This window comes from Heloderma suspectum, chromosome 1, assembly GCF_057233095.1.
Source record: "Heloderma suspectum isolate Gila_16-S chromosome 1, 16-S_ref, whole genome shotgun sequence".
NCBI classification, from domain to species: Eukaryota; Metazoa; Chordata; class Lepidosauria; order Squamata; family Helodermatidae; genus Heloderma; species Heloderma suspectum.
In genome coordinates this window covers 373,794,706-373,817,705 of record NC_139458.1, presented here as the reverse complement: position 1 = coordinate 373,817,705, position 23,000 = coordinate 373,794,706, and the positions used below count along the sequence as shown (strand labels likewise).

Sequence of the window (23,000 nt, the reverse complement as noted above, 5' to 3'; positions counted from 1 at the left end):
CATATAGGCACTGATCAGATCCAGACATGGTTAGTTTTAGCAAAGTTGCTGGATCATGTGCCTTCAGATCATGCCCTGGGACTTGCACACAGTTTAACAGTTAATCATATCAACAAAGGTGAGAACAGGAACATTCACTGGAACTGGCATTTGTTAAAAAAAAAATCAGTAGTTTATTACTTACAAAATAAGTCTGAATTTTAAGATTTACACACACACACACACACACTTACAACAGGAACATCACACACTAGTAGGAGGTCTTTTTCCATGAAATAATTTACTTTATGGAAATTGTGTTTATCGCAAGTTATCCTGGTTTTATAAAAAAAATAATCCTAGAGTTGAATAAAATATACTGGTAAGAGAGGTGTCCCCAACCTTTTTAGGCTAGTGGGCATATCTGGAAATTTGAGGAAGTGCTGTGGGCACTTTGACATAATGGCTGCCAAGGGAGAACTTGCCCATTCACAAAATGGCTGCCACTGTGAGTGTGGCCAGTTAAAAAAACACCCATTTTCCTGATGACAAATTGGTGTGGGAAAGGTAAAGACAGCTTGCTCAAAATCCTAACTAAAAGACAGAGGTGGGCTGTGAACTCCAAAACACATATCACTCTTTTGAACCCACTGTTTTGTGCGCCAACATTTCAGCTGTTGAGGCTCAGAGACAAGTAACTTGGCCAAGAAACGGAGAACAAAGCAGAGAGGGTTTTACTCTTAAAGGAGGCCTAAAAATAAAATAAAAAAGCCTAAGCCCCAAATCACATATCTGCCCTCACAAAGTGCAACAAAATATCCATTTCACTGAAGGCAAACTGGCGATGCTCAGAGAAACACACAGAGAGAGGCAAAACTCCACCCATATGTACAACACATCATACCAAAAAACCAACAGCCAATGCACCCCCCGAACATAAAAAATAGGCAAAACATACATACACACAGTACAAATAAAACACTTCCCTCACTCTCCACCACCCCTTTCGCTGCCACAAACACTTCCTACCACCGCACAGTACCTTTTTCTTTTTTCTGTGCAGCTGCATATGGTTCAGAATGAAGCATTGGCCTGCAGTCCCTGCCATTATTTTCTTATTTTCTAAGAAAGCCTCCAAGGCCCACACAGTCCCCAAAGACATTCTTGGAAATAAAGATGGTGCTGCAGGTTGGTGCTTTGCAGCATGCCAGCCTCCCAGTTAAAACAACAACAACAACAACAACAACAATTTAACAATCAGGAGGGGTAGGGAGTCTGGCAGATGCCAGGGAGGTGTTTGTGGCTACATCTGGGACCACAGAGGTAAGACATTTCCCTACTTGGAGCAGTTCCCATTTTTATGTTGCCAGATGTCCAAGCACCAAGTTATATGTAAGCAAAAAATGTTAGAAACTTTCACACCCTGGAGAATACAACGCTACAATACAGAACAAAAAGAATCAATGTCTTCCTTTTGGGGCATTTTCTGGTATATAGGGCTACAGCATTTAATTATAACTATTTCCTAGCAGCTGTTGAGGTTCTCTCCCTTCTCATGTCTTCTGTTTCCCAGCATACACCATTGATCCCCAATTCTGAAGTCTACATCTAATCTCTTCAAAATCAGTAGCTGAATCTTCAACTTTATGTTTCCACCTGTTAGAGACTGAAATATCTTTTTTTCCTCTATCCATATCATAGATATTTACATAAATATACAGCATTTGTTGAACATTTAATATATCCATTTATTTAAAATACAGTTAATTTGAAAGACACCTAAACTAGACAGACATTATCCTTGTTCATCCATTGCTCAAACAAAGCAGCCTAGCAGAATTTCAGCTTTATGATGAGACAAATAAACAATGCAAGAAAAATAACCTTTGTATTTTCAGTCTGATGTTGGACCAAGATATATCTGACCTGCCATTATGATCTTTTAAAGATTTGGCCACAGAAGTGAAAATAACTTCCCAATATCCTAACCACTTTATTATTACATATAATCAATGTATTTTGTTTGGCTAAAAATTATTTAACGTCAGGTACATTCATTCTTGACAATTTCTGCAAATGTAGTGTAAAAAATCAAGTAAAAACATAAAAATTCTAATCACTGTTTGCAGTACTCCAGTCTCTTTAGAACCTTGCATAAAGGGTGGATACTTTCATGACATTGCTAACATCCTTTATGGAATGCTTCAGCATGCAGGTCCTATAAAAATCCAGGCTGGACTACTGTAGGGTGCTGTACATTATTTATTTATTTATTTATTTATTTATTTCATTTCTATACCGCCCAATAGCCGAAGCTCTTGGCCACCCAAGTATTGGTGGAGGCAAGGCAATTCAACCACATAATGCCTATACTGCGCCAGCTGCACTGGTTACCGTTGTGTTTCAGAGCCCAATTTAAAGTGCTGGTTTTGACCTTTAAAGCCTTAAATGATTTGGGACTAAGTTACCTGAAGGACTGCCTTCATCCATACCAGCCTGCCCACACTTTAAGATCAGAAAGAGAGGCCCTCCTCATCTGCTCACCTGTGAGAGCAGTTAGGTGAGTGACCACATGTGAGAGGGCTTTCTCTGCAGTAGCCCCACACCTGTGGAACAAGTTGCCATGGGAGGTCTGCCTTGCTCTGTCATTGCCAGGTTTTAAAATGGCCTTGAAACCATATTATTTTACCGTGGCCTTCCCTTGATATGAGTGCTGCTGTTGCTGCCATTGTTGTTGTTGCTGGTTTTATTGTTGACTTTTATTGTTGTTTTTATTGCTATTTTATTGTGCTTGTGTTTTATCATTTTTAATATTTTAACTGTTTTTATGTGTTTTATTGCTGTAAGCCACCTTGGGAGGCTTTCGGACCTGAAAAGTGGCCAAGAAATATTTTAAATAAATAATAAAATAAAATAAATGCAATAGTCCCCTAAATCTCATATTTCAGAGGGACTGTAGCCTATTCATTTATTTCAGTAGTTAACAACTCAGGAGTCATACCACTGATAGTACACTCCAGGTATCCATGTTATTAAAAGTAAGGTGATTATTAATATTTTAAAGTCTTCATCGATTGTTTATAGTCAAGTATATAGTCAAGTATGTCCTGTTCAAATATACTCATGGCCATGTTAGATAGCATATTGTCATATAACATCTAATGCAAAGCTCATATTCCCAAATTTTGAGCTGATGGGCAAAAATAACCACCTATTACAAGATACTGTTGTTTTTTAATCTCTCATACACAGTACAAATACACACACACACACACACACACACCAAAAAACGGAGAGAAACATTACAAAAATTTAAGTTTAAACACACAATAGCAGCCCTTCTGCACAAGATGTTCACCCCTTCTGCTAAATTAAAGTGCCTTTTGCCAATGTGGCACCCACACGCTCCACAATACCTTTAGAGACCTTCCACTGTGTCCACACAAGGCTCTCTTTACCCTCCACCCTCTGTTGCCAATGTTGTGCTGTGTTTTTCCCTTGTTTGGGGGGGGGGGGATGCGCCATTGGGCTGAGGGTGGGGAGGTCAGAATAGAGAGAAGAGTGTGCAACGGGCAGTGACTTTACTTCTGCTTCCTATGCTGCTCAAAGAGAATTGCTACAGCTACAAATAAGACCTCATTGGCTTTTTCCTCTCTCCCTCTCACTCCACAGCTTGACTTTCCCTTCCCTCCCTTTACCCTCTGTGGCTGTGTTTCCCTTTCCCACCTCTCTCTCTCTCTCTTTCTCCCTGCCGGCCTTTATCAGGGTGGGTTGTTTTCCTTCTCTCCCGCCCCTCTGTCTGGGTGGATTGTTTTCCTCCTCCCTCTCTCTGAGTTCCCTTCCTTTCTCTCTGTGTGCGTTTTTTCTCCCCCCCCCCATTCAGTGTGTGTGTGTGTGTATGCTCCAAACATTTTGTGACTGGTCGTGCCCCCTACAACAGCCATTTTGTGGTTGTGCCCACTACACTTTCCTAAAATTCCAAATGTGCCCATGGGTCCCAAAAGTTTTGGCACTCCAGAATTAAAGCACTGATAATACACCAGCACTTCAAGAAGTTTAATTTAATCTAGTAAGCAATAAATTATAGTCAACTCCCTAGTAATTGGAAGGCTATTAATTCTTACTAGCCACATCTGCTTAAAGACCGTTATTTTATTCATCAGCATAAAATACCAAACATTCCTAACCCACTCCTCTTTTGAGGGCTTCTTGTAGGGGACAGGGGATGTGATGACATTGGTGGAGTCAGTAGGTATGGTCCTACTCTCCCCCTTCACATGAATTTTAATCATTTGAACAACTGGAAAGGGTTCCTGTATTAATAAAATCTGTGTTCTTTCCTCGACACCTCCAACAGCTTCCCTTTACTCGCCAACATTTAATAGATGAATGCACATGAATGGGTGGGGCTGGGGGCAGAGGACAGCAGCGTGGCCTGGCACAGGGTAATGGGACCATTATAGTCTGGACTCAAAACAAGCCACATGCAGAAAGCGGGGACTAAAGGTGCATGCAAGGGGATAGCTCTTGATAATAAAAGCAAACAGGCAAGCCTTAGAATACATGGCAAGTCAAATTCATATATTACACAAGTATGTGCTATACAGCATTTATAACATTTAGAGGACATTTGAAATGCCTTTTAGGGACTCTTGTTCTGAAATAACTCTTTTTGAAATCAGATGTAAAACAAAGGTGATGAGGATTCAAAGTGAGTTGAGAAACTACTGATGCAAGTACACTGTGCTGAATATCTAGGAACACGTCTGGGACTTCACATGCAATGAGCTTTAATTTTGTTATAAAATAATTGAACAGGCAGAGAGGGTATTATCCACCTTAATTTTTCCCTTGCTTTATAGTAAAAAAAGTAATGAAATTTATTTAAATTTTTGAAAAGAGTTTCCATGAATTCCTTGCATGGAACTGACCCAGATAGATTCTCAAGACAGGTTTGTACAACAATGCTGTACTATTCTTATATTAGGACAGGACAATACAGAAAACTGCTGCTCATTTCAACCCCAGCTTATTATTACACTTTGCAAACATGGTGATGCCTTAATGTGCTACATACCTACAAATAAATCTGCACTACCTTTACATGTATAACATGGCCTTTATTAGCTTGTTATAGCTGCTATGCTATGCGCTATTTGAAAATCAAACTCAAAACAAGGGGACTGACAGGTCAAATGGTCAAGAACAAGGATCTTTTCTTTCCTATTAAAACTGGCATGGCTATACTTCAATGACATTTATTTAATTATTCCTAATCAGACCAAATCTACAGCAACAACCTCTCAGGAATGCAAAAATCACGTTTACTCTCTTCAGATGATGTGAGTTTATTTTAAAGTGAGAGAACTGTAGCACAGAAATATAAAATGCTGAATTAATCATGCATAGATAAGTGTTCTTACAGTTCAGTTATAGTTGCTGACATGTGGTCACAAATATATCCAAGAAATCACATCAGATTTATCTTTTCCCAATAAATATCTCCCCAAACTCCTTTGTATATCAGGACTTTATTTGGAAGCAGACATGCTTTGCTAAATATGTACTACTAACTGCAGGTCTAGATATTGTTGGCTTCACAGAGAACTAAGCACTTACAAAGCTCATGTTGATTTTCATAATGAAGTCTCAGGATCCTGAAGCCTTCACTACATGAACTGGGGGATGGGGGTGATCCTACTACAGACTACCACTATAATTATCCATATTCCTGCAATACCTGGTCTTTTAGGTTGATCTTAACCACAAATACTCCTTCAGTTGCAAAAATCTTTTTCAACGAATAGTTCTCAACTTTCAAGGAAGCACTGGTGAACATTTAAACTCCACCTAAATTCAGGAAGGAGGGTCTGCTCTGTGCCAATGGGTTTCCTTAGCATCCAACTGTAAAATCAACAAACGTTTCAGGACATGTGGATGTACAGGGGATGGGACAACCAGGAAAACTGAGACAATCTACTGTTATCAGGGGTAGGCAACCTGTTATTCTCCAGATGTTTTGGACTACAACACACATAAGTCCCAGCCAGATGGCCAATGGTCAGGGATTTTGGGAGTAGTTATTAAAAATATCCAGCAGACATTAGAGAATATGGTATTTTAGGTCTTTGGACAAATATAGAATAAATTATTCAGGCTTATGCAGTTCTATAAACATAGTAGCAATCCCTATGAAAAGCAACGAGGTTCCTTTCTCTAAGTCTGATTTTGTTTTGCATGAAAATATCTTGCACAACATATCCTCAGATTAGGATAACCTTTTGTTTCTGCCATGTCAGAAACATACTTTTATTTCCTTAAAATTGCCAAGCAAAACCACCATGTTTAATTTTTCAATTTTCTCTGTAGTAGTTGAACTTAGATTGCAGGAAAAACATCTTAGTTCTCAACCTTTTAACCCAGTCTGATTTATTAGCTCTCTTTCTACTTAGTGTATACAGAGTGCAGAATGATCATACCCTTGTACAGCCCACGTGTTTTAAAGTTCTGTCTTTAAACACATATGACAACCCCATCTAGGAGCCAGTGTGGACACAGCCATCGGCTGGGTTTGCACTTAATGCTAAACCATGGTATGGGTTGTTAAATTCAGTGTTGTCATGATGTGTGAACGGAGCCATGCTAACAAACCATGGTTTGTTAACCATTAACAACCCAGAAAGAGAACCCATAGTTTGTTGTTGGGTTGTGAACTCTAGGTTGTTTAAACCATGGGTTGTCATTATGTGTGAATTCAGAATTGTGGGTTATTCATGGGTTGTTTCGCCAGGATACAGAGCCGGCAGGCAAGAGTGGTAACCTCCTCCAGTTGCTCTACATGCCAGAACTACAGCACCACAAAGGCATTTGGGATACAAGGAGGGAGTGGGTGAAGGAGGGAAGCAAACAATTGAGGGATTGAGAAAACAAACTGCAGTTAGTTCGATTGTCTGCCAGATAGATAGGGCAACAAACCATGGGTTAATGTGCAGTAATGTGCAAACCAGGTCATTAAAATAAAAGCTTTGAAACTACTTACTAACATCTTTTTTTTTTTTTTAAATATCACATGAGATGAGGCCCTCCATAACCTTGGGAGAACATGAAGCCTGTCTTGCTATCAAGCTGTATTTTCTTTTCTTTCCAACAGCTAGGATGTTCTCAATGCAGTAGATTAAAACCAAATTTAGTTGTTTTTACAGCATCTACCAGTTTAAAAAATCTACTCTGCTTTGTCTAGCATGAAAATCACTTGCTAAAGTTTCCTTTGAATAGTGGTTGTCAGAAGGCCCCACCCTAATTACTCAGGCAGCAACGCTAATGATCTTCACTGGGACAGTGAAAAATTTGTTTTTTTTTTCAGAGCAATCTCATCACAAGGGAGAAAACTCTAATTCTTATGTATTTTGTTTTCAGACTTGTGCCATCACATGATGAAACTGAGGGCTCAACGCAGAAGTTTGGTTTAAAAACATATACAAATCTATTTTAAAATATTTATAACTGTGGTAAGGTATTTTTGTTTAAAAAATGATTGAGCAATAGCACCTTAAACCCATCCTTGTTAAAGCTCAACAATGGGGCCCTACCGCAATGGCCAGCACTGCCAGTCCTGGTGCATGTGGGGCCACTACCACCAGCGGCAGTGATGTAGTGCTTCTGGGGGAAAGCCCCTAAACAACTGAAAACACAAATTTCTGGAAGGGGCAGGTCATGCCTTCCAGAAACGAGTTTTTCCAGTTGTTAGGGGGCTTGCCCCTGGAAGCGTTACATCACCGCCACCAGTGGTAGGGGCTGTCTGTGTACCTGGACCTGTGGTGCTGGCCTACTTCAAGTGTTCAGAGCCTGCCTTTTTCACTGATGACCAGCCTATCAGAATCTAATAGTTACTCCTCAGTCATATCTATTTTCTTTACATAGAGGAGTCTGGCTCACACCTGTCTCCTACCCACCCAAGTTCTTTTATTTCTAAATCTTGTGTAGCATGGCTACACTGCTCCTCTCAGCACTCTTACTGTTTTTAAAGAAAAAAGTGGGAACAAGAAACTCAAGTAGGACATAAATCATGAATCCCACAATATCTATCCTTTACATCCTATTATTAGTTTCCTCTTCTTCCTCTGAACACTGGTTCTATACAAAGTCACCAGATGCTCAAATCCTGAGAGCTTTGTGTTCATAGTCCCCAATGACCTTAATATCACAAAAATTCCACCTTAACATATAGCCCAGTTGGAAGCAACCTGTAGAGCAGTACACCATACAAATTCCATGCAATGAGAAAAGAATGGGTATTAGGCAAAGGAAGGGAATGATAAGAACAATGTTCTTGTTAATGTTTTCACAATGTATGCTTTATTCAAGCCTGGATTGCAGGGTTGGATAGGAAGGTAGGAGGGCTGGAGCACTTTCCAAGTCCAGTAAGACTACAAGTAGATGCACCTAAGACAGATTTAATGGGAAAGAGACCTTCAGGGAATTTGAGCAAAGTTGTACTACCTTCAAGTAAACAAAATGCATATGCATTTTAGGAAACTAATGTACCTTTCCCGCTGGAACGTTTTGTTTTCCTTGAACTCTTTTTTTCAGAGGCACATTTTTCTAACGGGAGCATTGCATCTGCAGTGAAGCTTGTAGATGGCTTATCATTTTCCTCTTCTTGGCAGCATGATGTGTAGTCTCCACTGTCCTCATTATTATTTATGCTATCCTGCTCAACTCTTCCCATTGTGTTGTCACTGTTTTTCAGGGCATCGTGCTTGCTGCCATTAAGCTGATTTTCATTTTCATCGGGAGAAGAAGCCAAGCAAGTTTTGATCCTTTCTAAGTGTCTGTCAGTACGAAGCAAGTCTTGTAAATTTAACTGCAGGTCATTTGTAGGAGATTCCTCGTCATCCATTAGAGCGTTCCTAAAGTGAACTTTGTATTCAGTTTGCCTAAATGATTATCAGCTCTAAAAAAGACAAGTTTGTATAATAATCAAAATCCAAGTCATGTTTTGACCATGTCGCTGTATCACTTAGACTATATAAGTTTAAACTGAATTGTTTCGATCGTTTTAGCAATTTAATTCTAGATAGATGGCATTTCACAGTTGTGAACTATAATCACCATAGCTTGTAAGCACAAGACAATTGCTCTCTTAAAAAATGGAGTAGCTACTTCATGTAAAAGCTCTTCTCAAAGTTCAGAAATATGCAGATGCACATTTGTTAAAGGTACGAATTATCTAGATTAGCCATACTCACACACTAATTGAAAATACTGTATTTAACAACAAGATGTCTAACCAAATAAATGGGTTCCATTATAATTAGGAAAATTGTCCTACCAGCCCTATCATTTAGCAATTAAATAAATTACACATCTGAACTGTGCTTCAAAAACCTTAAACATCTACAATATGGCTTTCGCACCCTTTTTCACAATGGAAGAAAATGAAACAGAAGTACTTAAATGGCTGCCTAGTAAAGAGGAAATCAAATAGGACTGTGCTTAAACAAGTGAACATCTGTGGTTAAAATGATGGAACACATCTCTCAATCACAAGATAAGAGACAGTTTAATTTCATATTGAAAAGAGTTTCAGATATAAAAATGAGAGGGCTTATTTACTGACTGACTCAACCCAGGACTTGTTGTTTCAGAAAATAAAAGTAGAAAGGGGCAACCTGCCTGTTGACAATGCAGTACCATAAAACATAACACTATGCCGGCATGCAGGGAGATATACTAGCAGACAGTTAACAGTTTTGTTTGGAATAGGTATGTTAATAACTGTTGCATAAAGGAAAATGGTATGAACAGATTAAACTTTCAAGATTTCTCAGTAACTGCAAAGTAGTTAAAACAACTTATTGGAAAGGAAAGGATCCTCCTGTGCAAGCACTGGGTCATTACTGACCCCTAGAGCTTACGTTGGCGTTTTCATGGCAGACTATAGTGGGGTGGTTTGCCATTGCCTTCCCCAGTCATGACTACCTTTCCCCCAGCACTCATTAAACCGACCTAGGAAGGATGGAAGGCTGAGTTGACCTGAGCCGGCTACCCGAGACCCAGCTTCCGCTGGGATCAAACTCAGGTCGTGGGGAGAGTTTCGGTTCCAATACTGCCACCTACCACTCTACGCCAAACGAGGCTCTTCTAACTTGCTGTCAAGGGCTCCTTGGAGGCCTCTCTCAGTCTAATCCAGTAGCCAAGTCCAGACACAGACAAAGGGATTCCTTTCAAAGCTTTATTCTTCTTTTACAACTTAACAACTATACCGTTTGCAACTAGATCTGAGCAGCACAGTACCTATGCCCTACGTTGGAACAGTTGGTCCCCGTTTGAAAGGGAATTACTGGCAAACCCCTGGACTTAAGGACTAGGGAGAGTCCCTCCCCTTTTCCCTTGGATCCTCTGGGCGCAGCCATTGTTTGCACGCCAACCGGGCACTACGCCTCCTTTCCGCGCCCTCCATCTGGCGCCGCTCTCTGCGTCTGCGTCGCGTGTCCACCAAGTCTGCTATCCGCGCTCTGTTACTCCCTGGACTGCTATCTAAGCTAGGAATGTTGGTGGGAGGAATCTCCGTCAGCTGTTGGCCCTGGGAAAGAGGAGCGCGCTCCCCTCCCAGGAGCAACTGCTCTTCCTCAGAATCAGAACTACTCTGGGATTCTATGGGCTCAGTGTCCACCCTGACACTTACTGGACCTTGATATTAATTATATAGATAGATCATTTTAAAAGAAGGAGTAGGTTGAGATCCAAGAATTATCTGAAGAATGGGTTCCTAAATAAAAGTATGAGTTATTGGGCTGGATCAAATTAAAGGATGTCTGATTGCTCCCCAACATGTAGCGGGGAGTGAAAGCATGCCTTCTCTTACCACATATGCAGCAAGGTTTAACCTACCTCCAATGCCACCATCCATCCATGGGGGAGCATAATGTTCCAGTGGGGACCAACTGTTCTGTGAGAGCAAAACAGGTAGATGAAGACACCTTCGTATGCCTACACCTAGATTAGTTCACAATTGCCCCTTCTACTGTTCTTTTCGCCCGTGTTCAGAGAAATTAAATATTCTCCATGTAAGGGAGTTGTTTTGTTCATTTCTGTTTTGAGACCAGTATTTTAACATTCTGTTTTTCAACCTGTTCTCTTTTCTCCCCACTCTCAATAGCTTTCAGTGTGGATCCATTTCTTTCATGGGTTTAAACTTTAAAGTATCATTTGTAATAGAATGGTTGTATTTTATTAATGTTTTGAACTGTTTGGGGGACTCTAAAATTTAATAACTAAGGGCACAATCTTATTCAGATAGGCAGCTGCCTCCGAACTTGGAGGCGACTGCCTATCCAATGCAGGGCAGGAGGAGCACGGAGGGGATCGTTCCCTCCACACTTCTCCTGCCCTGCATTTGTGGCTAGACAGCTGATTGCAGCTTTCTAGCTGTGGGAGGGCAGAGCAGGAGAGGAGGCTGCTGTATGACACACTGGATGTGTCATACAGGCATTTCCACCCTCCCTGCCCTCTTGTGAGCACGGAGCACGGGGCTGTTCTGCGCTGACTCTGGTCAGTTCTCCAGGAACTGACCTCGGAGCATGGGCTCTGAGGTCTGTTCCCAGGAAACCAGATATCCTATGGCCATCTAGCCACTGTCTAGCAGCCATAGGATTGCTCCCTCCGGGTGCAATCCTATGCATGTTTATACAGAAAAAGTCTCAGGAATGGCTGGGGAATGCTGGAAGCTGTAGGACTTCTTTCTGTCTAAACATGCATAGGATTGCACCCTAAATAAATCAGATTACATGCAATGGGAAGGAGATTCTAAAATGCCATAATACAGAACCTAAGAAAAGACATTGTCAAGCGTCAGTGGCCAAGGGAGAGGCTAAACCTAGCCCTTTATCATCCCCACAAGGCATACTCACAAAGGAGGAGGTGACAAACCAAAAGTAGTTTCAACTTTGTTATCAACAACTTTGTTATTACAATGATCTAGTTATTATGACTGTAAAATGTATTAATTGTTTTGTATTGATTTCTTATAACTGCTTTGTTCAGTATTTTTGTTTTCCAGCTTAAACATGCCATTGAAGAGACAGAAGATACATTCCAAAACAATCATACACTCTCATAATTTTACCTAACTTTGCATTTAATTCAATGAAATTATTCCAGAATTTCACACAAAAACCCTTCTTCTGACATCTAACCTGAAGTTTTTCATATCTCATATTTATCTTTTCATTCTTGTACCCTCAGCCCTACTTAATTTAACTCATCTCCCTCCTTCAGCCTATATTATCTCCTCTAATACATGTGTAGCATTCCAACATAGCCTTCCAATTAGCTAAGGGAGACTCACATCTCCTGCCAAACAAGCAGCAGCTTGCTAAGAGAATTGCTCAAGCCACTCTTGTCACACATATCTACATAGGTGTTGTCTGATGAATTTCTTGTGCTTATCAGCAAGGCTGAATTAGCATATACAATTCCCAAGAAACCTATACCTAAAAGCAGCTGCAGATGTTTTAGACTACAACTCCCATCAGCCCTAGCCAGCATAGCCAATGATGAGGTGGAAAGTCAAAACATCTGGAAGGCTACAAGTTGCCCACCCCTGTCCTATTACCTAATAGTGGGACATTCTCTGCCAGGGAAACGTATCTTCCAAGACTAGGTAAAACTACCCACTTTGGATTCTATTCACTCTTTACAAGTATAATGCCTAAAACCAACCTTCGGATTTGCTAACATAAAGGTCTTTTATTTCTATTCTCTACCTCATAAAGGTCCCACTTGTTCCAATTAGAAGTCCCTTACACTACTGTAATATAATTTAAGTTAGTGTTCATTTCCAGTTCAATATTGCCCATAGTTCCAATATGCCTTGGTGCAATCTGAGACATTTTTGCACCAGGAATGGTCTAACCTAATTAGGTCTTCAGAGCACCTCAATTCCATCTTAAGGCTGTCACAGACTGCAGACTGGGCTTTGCCATCCCCTATCCCCCACCCCAAATATCCTCCCTGGTCCTTGGCTCCCTTTTTTGCTTAAAACCTAGTCTGAAGACAAGTTCTAGCAAATTTGAAAGTTTACTCATTACTTTGTGATGGTCTACTAGGTCCTGATAATGTATTATTTTTTCCAGTTTTAGTTTAGATATACCAAACAGTTCTTCTATAATATTTACTGGAAAAGTATAATTTTAGAATAGGGATCCAGATGGAATTGAGGAAATTACAGGCCTGTTAGCTTAACATCTTTTCTGGGAAAATTGGTGGAAAGTGTTATTAAAGATAAAATTATCAAGCATAACTGCTGAAGGTGAATTAACACAGCTTTTGCAAGTCCTTTCAAACTGACATTTTAGAGGGTTTTTTTTGAGAGTGTCAGCAAGCATCTGGATAGGGATGATCCAGTAGATATAATTTACTTGAACTTTCAAAAGACTTTTGTCAAACTCCCACACCAAAGACTCCTGAGCATATTTAGCAGTGATGGGATAAGAAGAGAAGTGGAAAAGAGATACTGTAGGACACAGTGGATTAAATCTGTAAGACTAACCAATAAAGTGTCATTTATACTAAACTGCCTTACAAATATGCACAAGAGCAAATGAAGCACACAATAGTTGCAATACTTCCATAATTAAAAAATGCCGCCTTCACAGAATCAAGAATAGGTGGTAGTAACCGGTAATCATCATGAAGGAAAACGCAAGAACAATTTCTCTACAGTTTTTTTTTTTTTGCTAAGAAGTGAGAGTGGGTGAGAGGCTGAGGTAGAAGAATATTTAATGTTTGGATACACATTCTCTTTCCAGTCCTACTTTCCGACAGAGATAATTGTCACTCATTGCAGCTGCCCCACAGGGTGGCCTCATTAGTAGTTTCTCTCATTATGAGATTATTGTGTTATGTACAATCTCATTAGCAAGTATGCTCACTATCAGACAATCTCTTTAATCTAACCTCTTGACTTCTCAATCAAACACGTTTCTGTAAGCTCTTTAGTAAAGTTCCTTATTTCCTCAATCCCCACTCCCTCTCCCTCTCTCTCCCTTTAATCAGAACATGTAAACCTGTTTTCTATATGGAAATGGAAATGTAGAAAACATGTAAATGTAGAGAACAGCCAGAAATACATTTAATTCTAACTGTGATATGTGTAAATTGCTTGTCTATGAAAGCAGTATGACCTTCAAGTCCTGGTTAATAACCCTGGCTAGCAGTGGTACAGATAAAATGTTACACCATGAATAAGGTTGTCAAGGGAAAGGAGGAAGGAATTTGTGAAGCAAGAGTAGACAGAAGGCAGCAAGTGATCCTATGGTGTGTTCCCAAGTTCTTAACCAAGGTCAGCAGCATGTCTTCATGGGCTTGCCCTTTGTGGATACTCATGCAAACCGCAGGAAAAAAATTTAAACATATATGATAGAAGACCCAATTAAAACTATTTTCACATCCCAGATGTGAAAACTTACTTTATAGCCAATTATTAGCTAGCTATCAAAAATCATAATTTAAATCATATACTATCTGTGTATCTGAAGTTCTTATATTAAACAATTATCATCTATGGCTCTCACTTCTTACCCCAGACACTGGACTCTGCCTTATAAATCCCTAGTTGAAATGGGAATGGTGAACATCCACCACCTTCCTCATGTTTGATGATAAGCAGGTCTACAAGTGTGCCACGTAACAGGTAAGGGAGTGACTAAACAAAGCTGTGGAGAGAATGCGTGGAAGGAGCAGGTGCTACCTTTTTTCTGCTTCAATTATAAACGTGAAGGGCAAAATCCTGTTGTCTGGGGTAAGAGGTGGCAACCCTATCAGCACCATCAGCATCATCTAGTATGGCTAACAATATTTGTGCTGGGATATAAACTTGCCCCAAGTGTACCCGAGATGATGATGATGATGATGATGATGATGATAATGATTATTATGATGATGATGATTATTATTATTGCATTTATATCCCGCCTTTATTCCTCTTGCAAGGAACCCAAGGCGGCTTACATTATCTTCCTCCTCTCCATTTTATCCTCACAACAACAACCCTGTGAGGTAGGTTGGGCTGAGAGTGTGTGACTGGCCCAAAGTCACCCAGTGAGCTTCCATGGCGGAGTGGGGACTAGAACCCGGATCTCCCAGCTCCCAGTCCAACACTCTTGCCACTACACCACACTGGCTCTCTTATTCATTCATATACTTACTCTGATTCATATACTTACTCTGTTTGATTATTCAGTTTGATAACTCAGTGGTTTGCATCTCAAAATTAGGCACTACCAAAGATTCTACTTTATTCTCTCTTTTAGCATTTACATTTTACTTTTATTGTTTAAGTGTCAATGATGATCTCTTCTAAATTCCCATGTTAAAAAATGTGAAATTTTACAAACACACAGTTGGAACCATTGCTAATTTCCCATAGTTTTATTTAGCCTTCAGTTTAATCATCTTGAAAACTGTGACTTAGGTTCCAATCCTAAACCCACTTACCTGGGAGTAAATCCCATTGAAGTCAATGGGACTAACTTCTGAGTAGAAGTATAGATGTATAGGGTTGCACTGTTACAGTTTTGCTGAACAAATTCTTTCTTGCAACAGCAAATACTTTCCCCTGGCTAAGTATTTTCATTGATAAAGAGTGTTCATCTGTTTCTCTGAACACATGTGAAGATTCTGATCAAACACATAATTAAAGACCAATCCTATGCATGTGTATTCAGAAGAAAGTCCCACTGTGTTCAAGGGGAGCTTATTCCCTAGTAAGTGCATTTAGGATTGCAGCCTAACAGAGCAATCCTAATTTGGGCAGGGGGAACAAAGGGGTGGATCCTCCACCACTTCCAAACCCCAGCGAGTAGGAGGGCAGCTTTACTGGGGTTTTCAGCCTGGCAGATACTCATTTCTTTAAATTTCTCCCCAGTGAAACCAACAGGGGCAGGGGGAATTAACTATGCCGTCTCGAGGCTGGCACAGCCTCTTAGGGGTATGGAGAGGCTTTGGATTCAGCAAATCCAAAGCTGCCCAGCTCCTAGAATGCCCTGATTTGGCACTTGCCATTGGCTGGAACACCGCTGGCAACAGATCTCCACCTGTGGAGTTTTCCACAGGCATACCAGGGGCTGCCAGGGTGGACATGCCCTCGCCACTGATGGAGAGGCACCACTGCCCCTTTCTGACTCCGTCAGACAGCTGGCTAAAAGGGTTAGGATTGCACTGTTAAGGGAGCAATCCTATGACCGCTAGTCAGCGGCTAGATGGCCATAGGATATCTCGTTTTCCGGGAACCGACCGCCCCCCACTTCCGCGCTGCCTTGCAGGCAGCGTGGAAAAGCCCCATGCCCCGTGCTTGCAAGAGAAGCACAGAGCAGCCAAAATGGGGCATTCTTGGGGAGTGTTCCGGGGCGGGAAGAAATGCCTGTACGACACATCCAATGTGTCATACGGCAGCCTCCTCCCCTGCTCAGCCCTCCCGCAGCTAGACAGCCACAATAGGCTATCTAGCCAAAATGCAGGGCAGGAGAAGCACGGAAGGAACAATCCCCCCCCCCCCCGTGCTTCTGCTGTCCTGCACTGGATAGGCGGTTGCCTCCAAGTTCAGAGGCAGCCGCCTATCTGCATAGGATTGCGCCCTAAGACTCTTAAATTTGAAGTAATAGCTCTGATCCGTCTACCTATAAACTACTTATTTTCTCAATGAAAACAAATATAAATTAGTATAATTTAGGTGTAGCTATAAATTTAGAAATGCATATCCTGAACATTACCACTAAATTAAAAAAACAGCACAAGACAGCATTTCTATTTCAAATTGTTTTCACCAATCACACTGGAGTCTTTTAAATTTCTACATTCGCAATGTTTGGCTCGTAATGATCCCAGTGCAATAAACCATGGTAAAACGGACAGGGAATGAGCTCCTCCCTTTCTCTCCTCTTATGCACCCGGCTTCAATGAAGGTATTGTAGTTTCTAGGACTACTATTTAAAATTCTTTGCGGAAGCCAGGCACATGAGAAAGGGAGGAGCTGGGATGGAGCACGCAGGGAAAAGATTCATTCCCAAGTCAATAAATCATGGTTTATTGGACTAGGATGATTACATCTGAAATGGGCCACAGTCTTGGATCTCAGTAGGTTGGAATGCTCCCTGTTGCCCAAAGATTCCAAAACACTACAGCTTGGATGCTGAGCTTCCTTCTGCTGGTGGGTGCATTTGATCAGTAGAGTTCTGCTCATGGGATGCTCCTGACAGTTGATGGTGGGGAGGAGGCAGGGCGAAGGGTGAATCAGTGAAAACTGCTTCTCCCCCAATTCTATCAGTGGAATCCTCTGTTGGATCAAACACTTCGTACTCTTGACACAATACTTTGCTTAATCTAAATATTATTTAACAGCTCTAAGTATCCGGGCTGGGATCCAAAGTGCTCCTTTAGATACGCTCAAGGACTTGGGGTTCTAGTGGAATTTTTAGCTTCACCTTTGAATGACACCTCCCATATCACAACCTTTCCAAACCAGTTGCTCTCCAGATGTGATGGACTACAAGTCTCAATGGCCACGATCGCTGGGTATTATGGAAGTTGTAGTCCAACACATCTGGAAGGCACCACATTGGGGAAGACTGCCATACCATGTCACTGCTCTTGAGACTTCCCTAATTTCAAAAGAGGTTTTCTATCTGCCATGTTCAAGAAATACAAGCCTATTTAATTCAATATCTGTTCAATGTGTACAATTTTGTCATCATCTTGTACAGACTTCAGTACTATCATCACTATAACAAATCATATCCCAGATGACTTTGGCTCACAATATATAGATGTGTTTTAATGTTACTTTATGTACACTGCCCTGAAATCCATTTGAATAAAGGATGGTCTAGCAGTTTTAAAAATAAATTATTTTAAAATATTGCCATTTCAGTAGTAATTCTTGGCATTTAAGACACCAGAAAAAACGTATTTTCTTCTATGGTTATACATGGCTTGGAATGCACTCAGTCAGCAGAGTCTGAAGATTCTGGCTGCAATCCTGCACCCAATTATGTGCACTGTCCCATTAAGACATGGGGTTTTAGCACACAACTGAGTGCTGGACTGCTGTTTTTAGCCTAAGCCAGTGCACAGCAAGTGAACTCAATTCCTCAATTTGTTTTAAAGTCATATACCAGGATAGTTCTGTATTAAGGAGAAAAAACAATACTTGTCATAGGTATAATATTTAACAGTGTTTAAATAAACAGATTTGGGAATGTTTACACTGGAGCAGTTATATCTGCATTATTTCTTTTCCTGTGAGAAGTTAATTAAAATCTAAGTGAAATGTTTTGACTAGTCACAGTTCTGAAGTATTTACACTAGGTATCATAGCACCATTAATAAAAGTGCAACACATACCAATATTTTTACAAGAATAATTCTAAGACAGTATTCTTCAATCATGTATGTTTTATGTCTTGGCTCTGTCATACTGGGATCAAAGGAGAGTGTATCTCCCCTGCAGGTTCAGGCAACAAGGCAGATGCTACTGTCCTGAGTGGATCTTCCCCAGCAAGGAAGACACACCAAGCTGCTTAATTTATGGATTTCTAGTTGAGAAGCCAAGCTGAGATGTCTGTTTTAGGAATGCAGCTTGGATAGACAAGGCAGAGAGGAGTAAATTGCATGGGCAGAGGAGCAGGCTGAAATCTAAGCAGGTCTGGGAGCAAGGTGGGAAGAAGACAAGAAAACGAATCAATGATGTTTACACATGGGCTGCTTCGTTGCATTGGCAAAGTCTATGGGTAAGAAGGGAAAACACAGAGAGGAGCAGGGAAAGGAGTGATTAATCATGTGGGGAAACAATGGTGAAGCCAGGAGCTGATGAAGGTGCTTGGGGCCAAAGAAGTCCTTGGTTTAAGGCCCTAGTGGTGTTATAAGCATTATTTATATACTACTTCTCATTGAATAAATCTTGAAATGGTGGGTCTTCCAAATGGTGGGTCATGACCTGACCCATGGTGATTCACAACAGCAGCACTACCACCATGCAAATATATGTTAAAACATTGTCATCCTCAAATGCACGGTTGAGCTGAAGATGAGTCCCAGGTCTGAAATAAAAGGCACTAACAGAGCAATCCTGTGATCCCTGGAGAGCATCCAAGGGACCACAGGATTTCCCCCTCCCAAAGCCATAGATATTGCTTTGACTTTGGGAGACGGACTCTAAAATCCGATCCTGCTCCCACCCCCTCACAGCCACTGTGGAAAGAACCTGTTTTCTGAGGTCACAAAAGTGGCCTTGGAGGACTTGAAATAGGTCTGAAAGGGGGCATTCCGGTGGGTGAGGAGGGGAGAGAAGAGACCAGGATACATAATATTCTGTGGTCTCTCCAGTACCCTCCTCTAGACAGGCCTAGAGACTAGAGGAAAAAGAAACAAAAGGAGGATAGAGAGCTGAAAATTGCCTTGATTGCCCCTCCTGCCCTTCCGCCAGCAGTGAACTGGATACCTGGAAGCCTCTGAGATCAGAAGCTTCCTTCTAATGGCAGCACAACCTATAGGATTGTGCCCTAAAGTTCCCCCCAGCTCCCAGCAGGTCCCTGGTTCAAGACCTCCCACAGCTTGGAATCCTGACAGCTTCCATGCATAGCATTATTGATATTTTGTTCCTTCACAGACATAATACTGTATTTATTGAATAAGACTTATTTACAGAAGGTAATACTTAGCCTCTAAAGGCGCAGTCCTATGCATGTTTAGACAGAAAGGAAGTCCTACAACTCCCAGCATTTCTCAGCCAGCAGTGCTAACTGGGGAATGCTGGAAGTTGTAGGATTTTTTTATGTCTAAACATGCATAGGATTTTATTGATTTATTTATTATATTTCTATACCACCCAATAGCAAAGATCTCTGGGGGGTTCACAAAAATTAAAACCACAAAGTACAAAATAAAAACAGTATAAAATATAAAAGCTTAAAACTACAGTATAAAAATATAAGCAGAATAAAACCTAGCAGCAATGCAGAATTCAAAATACAGTAACAGATTTCAAACAGGAAAGTTAAAAGACTATAATGCTAAAATGCTGGGAAAATAAAAAGGTCTCCACCTGGCACCTGAAAGAGTACAACATAGGTGCCAGGCAAACCTCCCTAGGGTTCCACAGCTGGGGTGCCATCGCAGAAAACGCCTTCTTCCTGGTAGCCACCTGCCTCACTTCCATTGGCAGGGGCTCCTGGAGAAGGACCCCTGAAGATGATCTTAGAGTTCAGGCAGGTACATATAGGAGGAGATGATCCTTCAGATAACCTGGCCCCAAGTCATTTAAGGCTTTGAATGTTAACACCAGCACTCTGAATCGGGCCTGGATATGGACTGGCAGCCAGTGCAGCTGGAAAAGTACTTGCATGATATGATCATGTTAGCCAGCCCCTATTAACAATCTCACTGCCCTGTTTTGGATCAGCTGAAGTTTCCAGACCATTTTCAAAGACAGCCCCACATGTAACACATTGCAGTAGTCCAGACAAGAGGTTATCAGAGCATGGATAACTGTAGCAAGGCTATCTCTGTCCAGATAAGGGCATAGTTGGTATATCAGCCTAAGCTGATAAAAGGTGCTTCATGCCACTGAGTTCACCTGTGCCTCAAGTGACAGTTCTGGGTCCAAGAGCACCCCTAACGTACGAATCCGATCCTTTAGAGGGAGTGCAACCTCCTTCAGAACAGGTTGAACATCACCCAGCTGGGCAGATGAACCACCCACTAGCAGTACCTCTGTCTTGTCCAGGTGAGGCAGTGGCTGTTCTGAATCAGTGCCTGGGCACAGTAATGGACTGGAGGAGGGTCAGTAAACTGAGACAGTTTACTGTCTCAGTTTACTGACCCTCCTCCAGTCCATTACTGTGCCCAGGCACTGATTCAGAACAGCCACTGCCTCACCTGGATTTGATGAAAAAGAGAGGAGAACTGGGTGTCATCCGTGTATTGATGGCACCTCAGCCTACACCTCCGGTTAACCTCCCCCAGCAGTTTCATGTAAATGTTGAACAGCATAGGGGATAAAATAGAACCCTGTGGAACCCCATTGCATAGTTGCCAAGGCACAGAGCAATAATCCCCCAGCACCACCTTCTGGAATAGGCCATCCAAGTAAGAGCAGAACCACTGCAGTGCAGTGCCTCCAACTCCTAGCCCAGACAACCTATCCAGAAGGATACCATGGTCGATGGTATTGAAAGCCAGTGAGAGGTCCAAGAGAATCAACAGGGTCGCACTCTGTAACCCTGTTGCAGTCCCTCTCCTGGCAAAGGTCATCCCACAGGGCAACCAAGGCAGTTTCCATTCCATAACCAAGCCTGACTGAGATGGATCTAGATAATACATTTCATTCAAGAGTGCCTGTTGTCCTGTAGTCACCCGCTCAAGTACCTTGCCCAGGAAGAGGATATTTGGTACTGCCCTATAGTTGCTAACATCCTCTGGGTCCAGGTTAGGCTTTTCAGAAGTGGCCTAATTACTGCCTCTTTTACAGAGGCCAGCACTGCTCCTCCTCTCAAGGAGGAATTTACAACAGCCTGGACCCAACCAGATATCCCCTCCTTATTAGATGTGATAAGCCATGAAGGGCAAGGGTTGAGTACACAGGTGGATGACCAGACTTGGCCAAGCACCTTGTCCGGATCCTTGGGCCTCAATAAATGAAAGTCATCCAATAAAACTGGACCAAACTGTGTTCTGGACACCTCTACTAATGGAATTGCATTAATTGCGCCTTAAATGAAATATTGTTCTGAATTCCTCTCTTCAATTTCAACTATTACCAAGAATAAGTATAAACTATTATCCTTTTCCCAAAATTAATTTTCTTACAATTATTAATCTCTCTAATCTCCCATACATTCACAAAAAGAAATCAATATTCCTTTTATATTTATAACATACTTGCAATTTTTAACACTGTCTTGAGTTTTATTTTTTCAAAATTAGAGAACAGCACTCACCATTTTCTTAAAACTTGAAATGCTTTTCAAACATTGCAGAGGCAAGGAGATGACCTTTTAGGCACCAAAGAATTAACACAGTGAACTAGCATGTGATCAATCTGCCAAAAGAAAATAAAAGACATAGGAGAAGAATTTAAATTAAAATACTTAGTGTAATAAAAGCCAATATACTAGCCTAGAATGAGCAGGCTAGAAATCTAACCAGCTGAAACTCAGAACTAGCAAAATACAATACTGATTAGCTTTGATACCTTAATTAGGAGGAAGATAGATCTTCATGTTGATAAATTATAGTCATCAGTAAGGCAAGCCTTTAGACCTTCTTCAGGTATCAAAGAGATGGTCTATGAACAAGCCACCCATTCACAAAAGAATTTAATAAGAGCTGTACAGAGAGAGAAAATAAGCTTGAGCATCAGGATCACTGACACAAAGCCCCAAACTGAAACTTGGAAATTCACTAATTAACAGTAATAGCCCTATGGGTTTTTATTTTAAAAGTGTTGCCAAGATCATGACCATAATGTGCATAACACAGGATGTGTAGATTTGCCAAGTTTTGAAATGTATTCATTTCAGAGGGATAGGATCTTTTGCTAGATAGGCCAGAGTTTTTAAAATATGTATTTTATTGTTTTTCTAAGTCAAACCTAATGCAAGAATAACAAGGAAACAATTTATGGGATTTATGTTCAGATCTATAGAGTATGGTTTGATTTAGTCATAAGAGTAAAGGAAGTTCATGGATAGTCTATGTTATCCTATTATGTCTTTCCACAAAGAGATATATGTCTTTGGTGGTCTTAAGTGTTCTTGTTTGTATTTCTATATGTAATAAAACAATACCAAGTTTAGAAGATAGGACAGAGTGAATCTAAACCCAGTTTCCCCAGAACATAAGATTCAAATTGTTTATCAGTAGAGTTAAACAAGTAATGCATGTTCCAGAGATGACCAGCATGCAAGTCTATTTCTGTTTGCGAAAGCAAAGCAGACAGTGCAGCTGAGCTCCCTGGTGAGAGT

The 23,000-nt window shown here is 41.0% G+C and overlaps 1 protein-coding gene across 4 annotated transcripts in view; it reads right to left on the bottom strand.

Annotated features, from left to right (window-relative positions):
- The window catches only part of CNST (consortin, connexin sorting protein), a 74,899-nt gene that overhangs the window by 49,125 nt on the left and 2,774 nt on the right, over nucleotides 1–23,000 (bottom strand). Inside the window, exons 2-5 of one of the 4 annotated variants that reach the window (XM_084828293.1) lie at nucleotides 22,229–22,362; nucleotides 21,975–22,075; nucleotides 10,873–10,930; nucleotides 8,524–8,932 (exon numbers count right to left, since the gene is read on the bottom strand). In XM_084828293.1, coding sequence (XP_084684419.1) covers nucleotides 8,524–8,878 — 355 coding nt within the window. In that variant the 5' untranslated portion in view covers nucleotides 8,879–8,932; nucleotides 10,873–10,930; nucleotides 21,975–22,075; nucleotides 22,229–22,362. Of the gene's footprint in view, nucleotides 1–8,523; nucleotides 8,933–10,872; nucleotides 10,931–21,974; nucleotides 22,076–22,228; nucleotides 22,363–23,000 lie in introns of those variants that run through there. The other 3 variants (XM_084828292.1, XM_084828295.1, XM_084828294.1) reach the window with 3 other exon arrangements.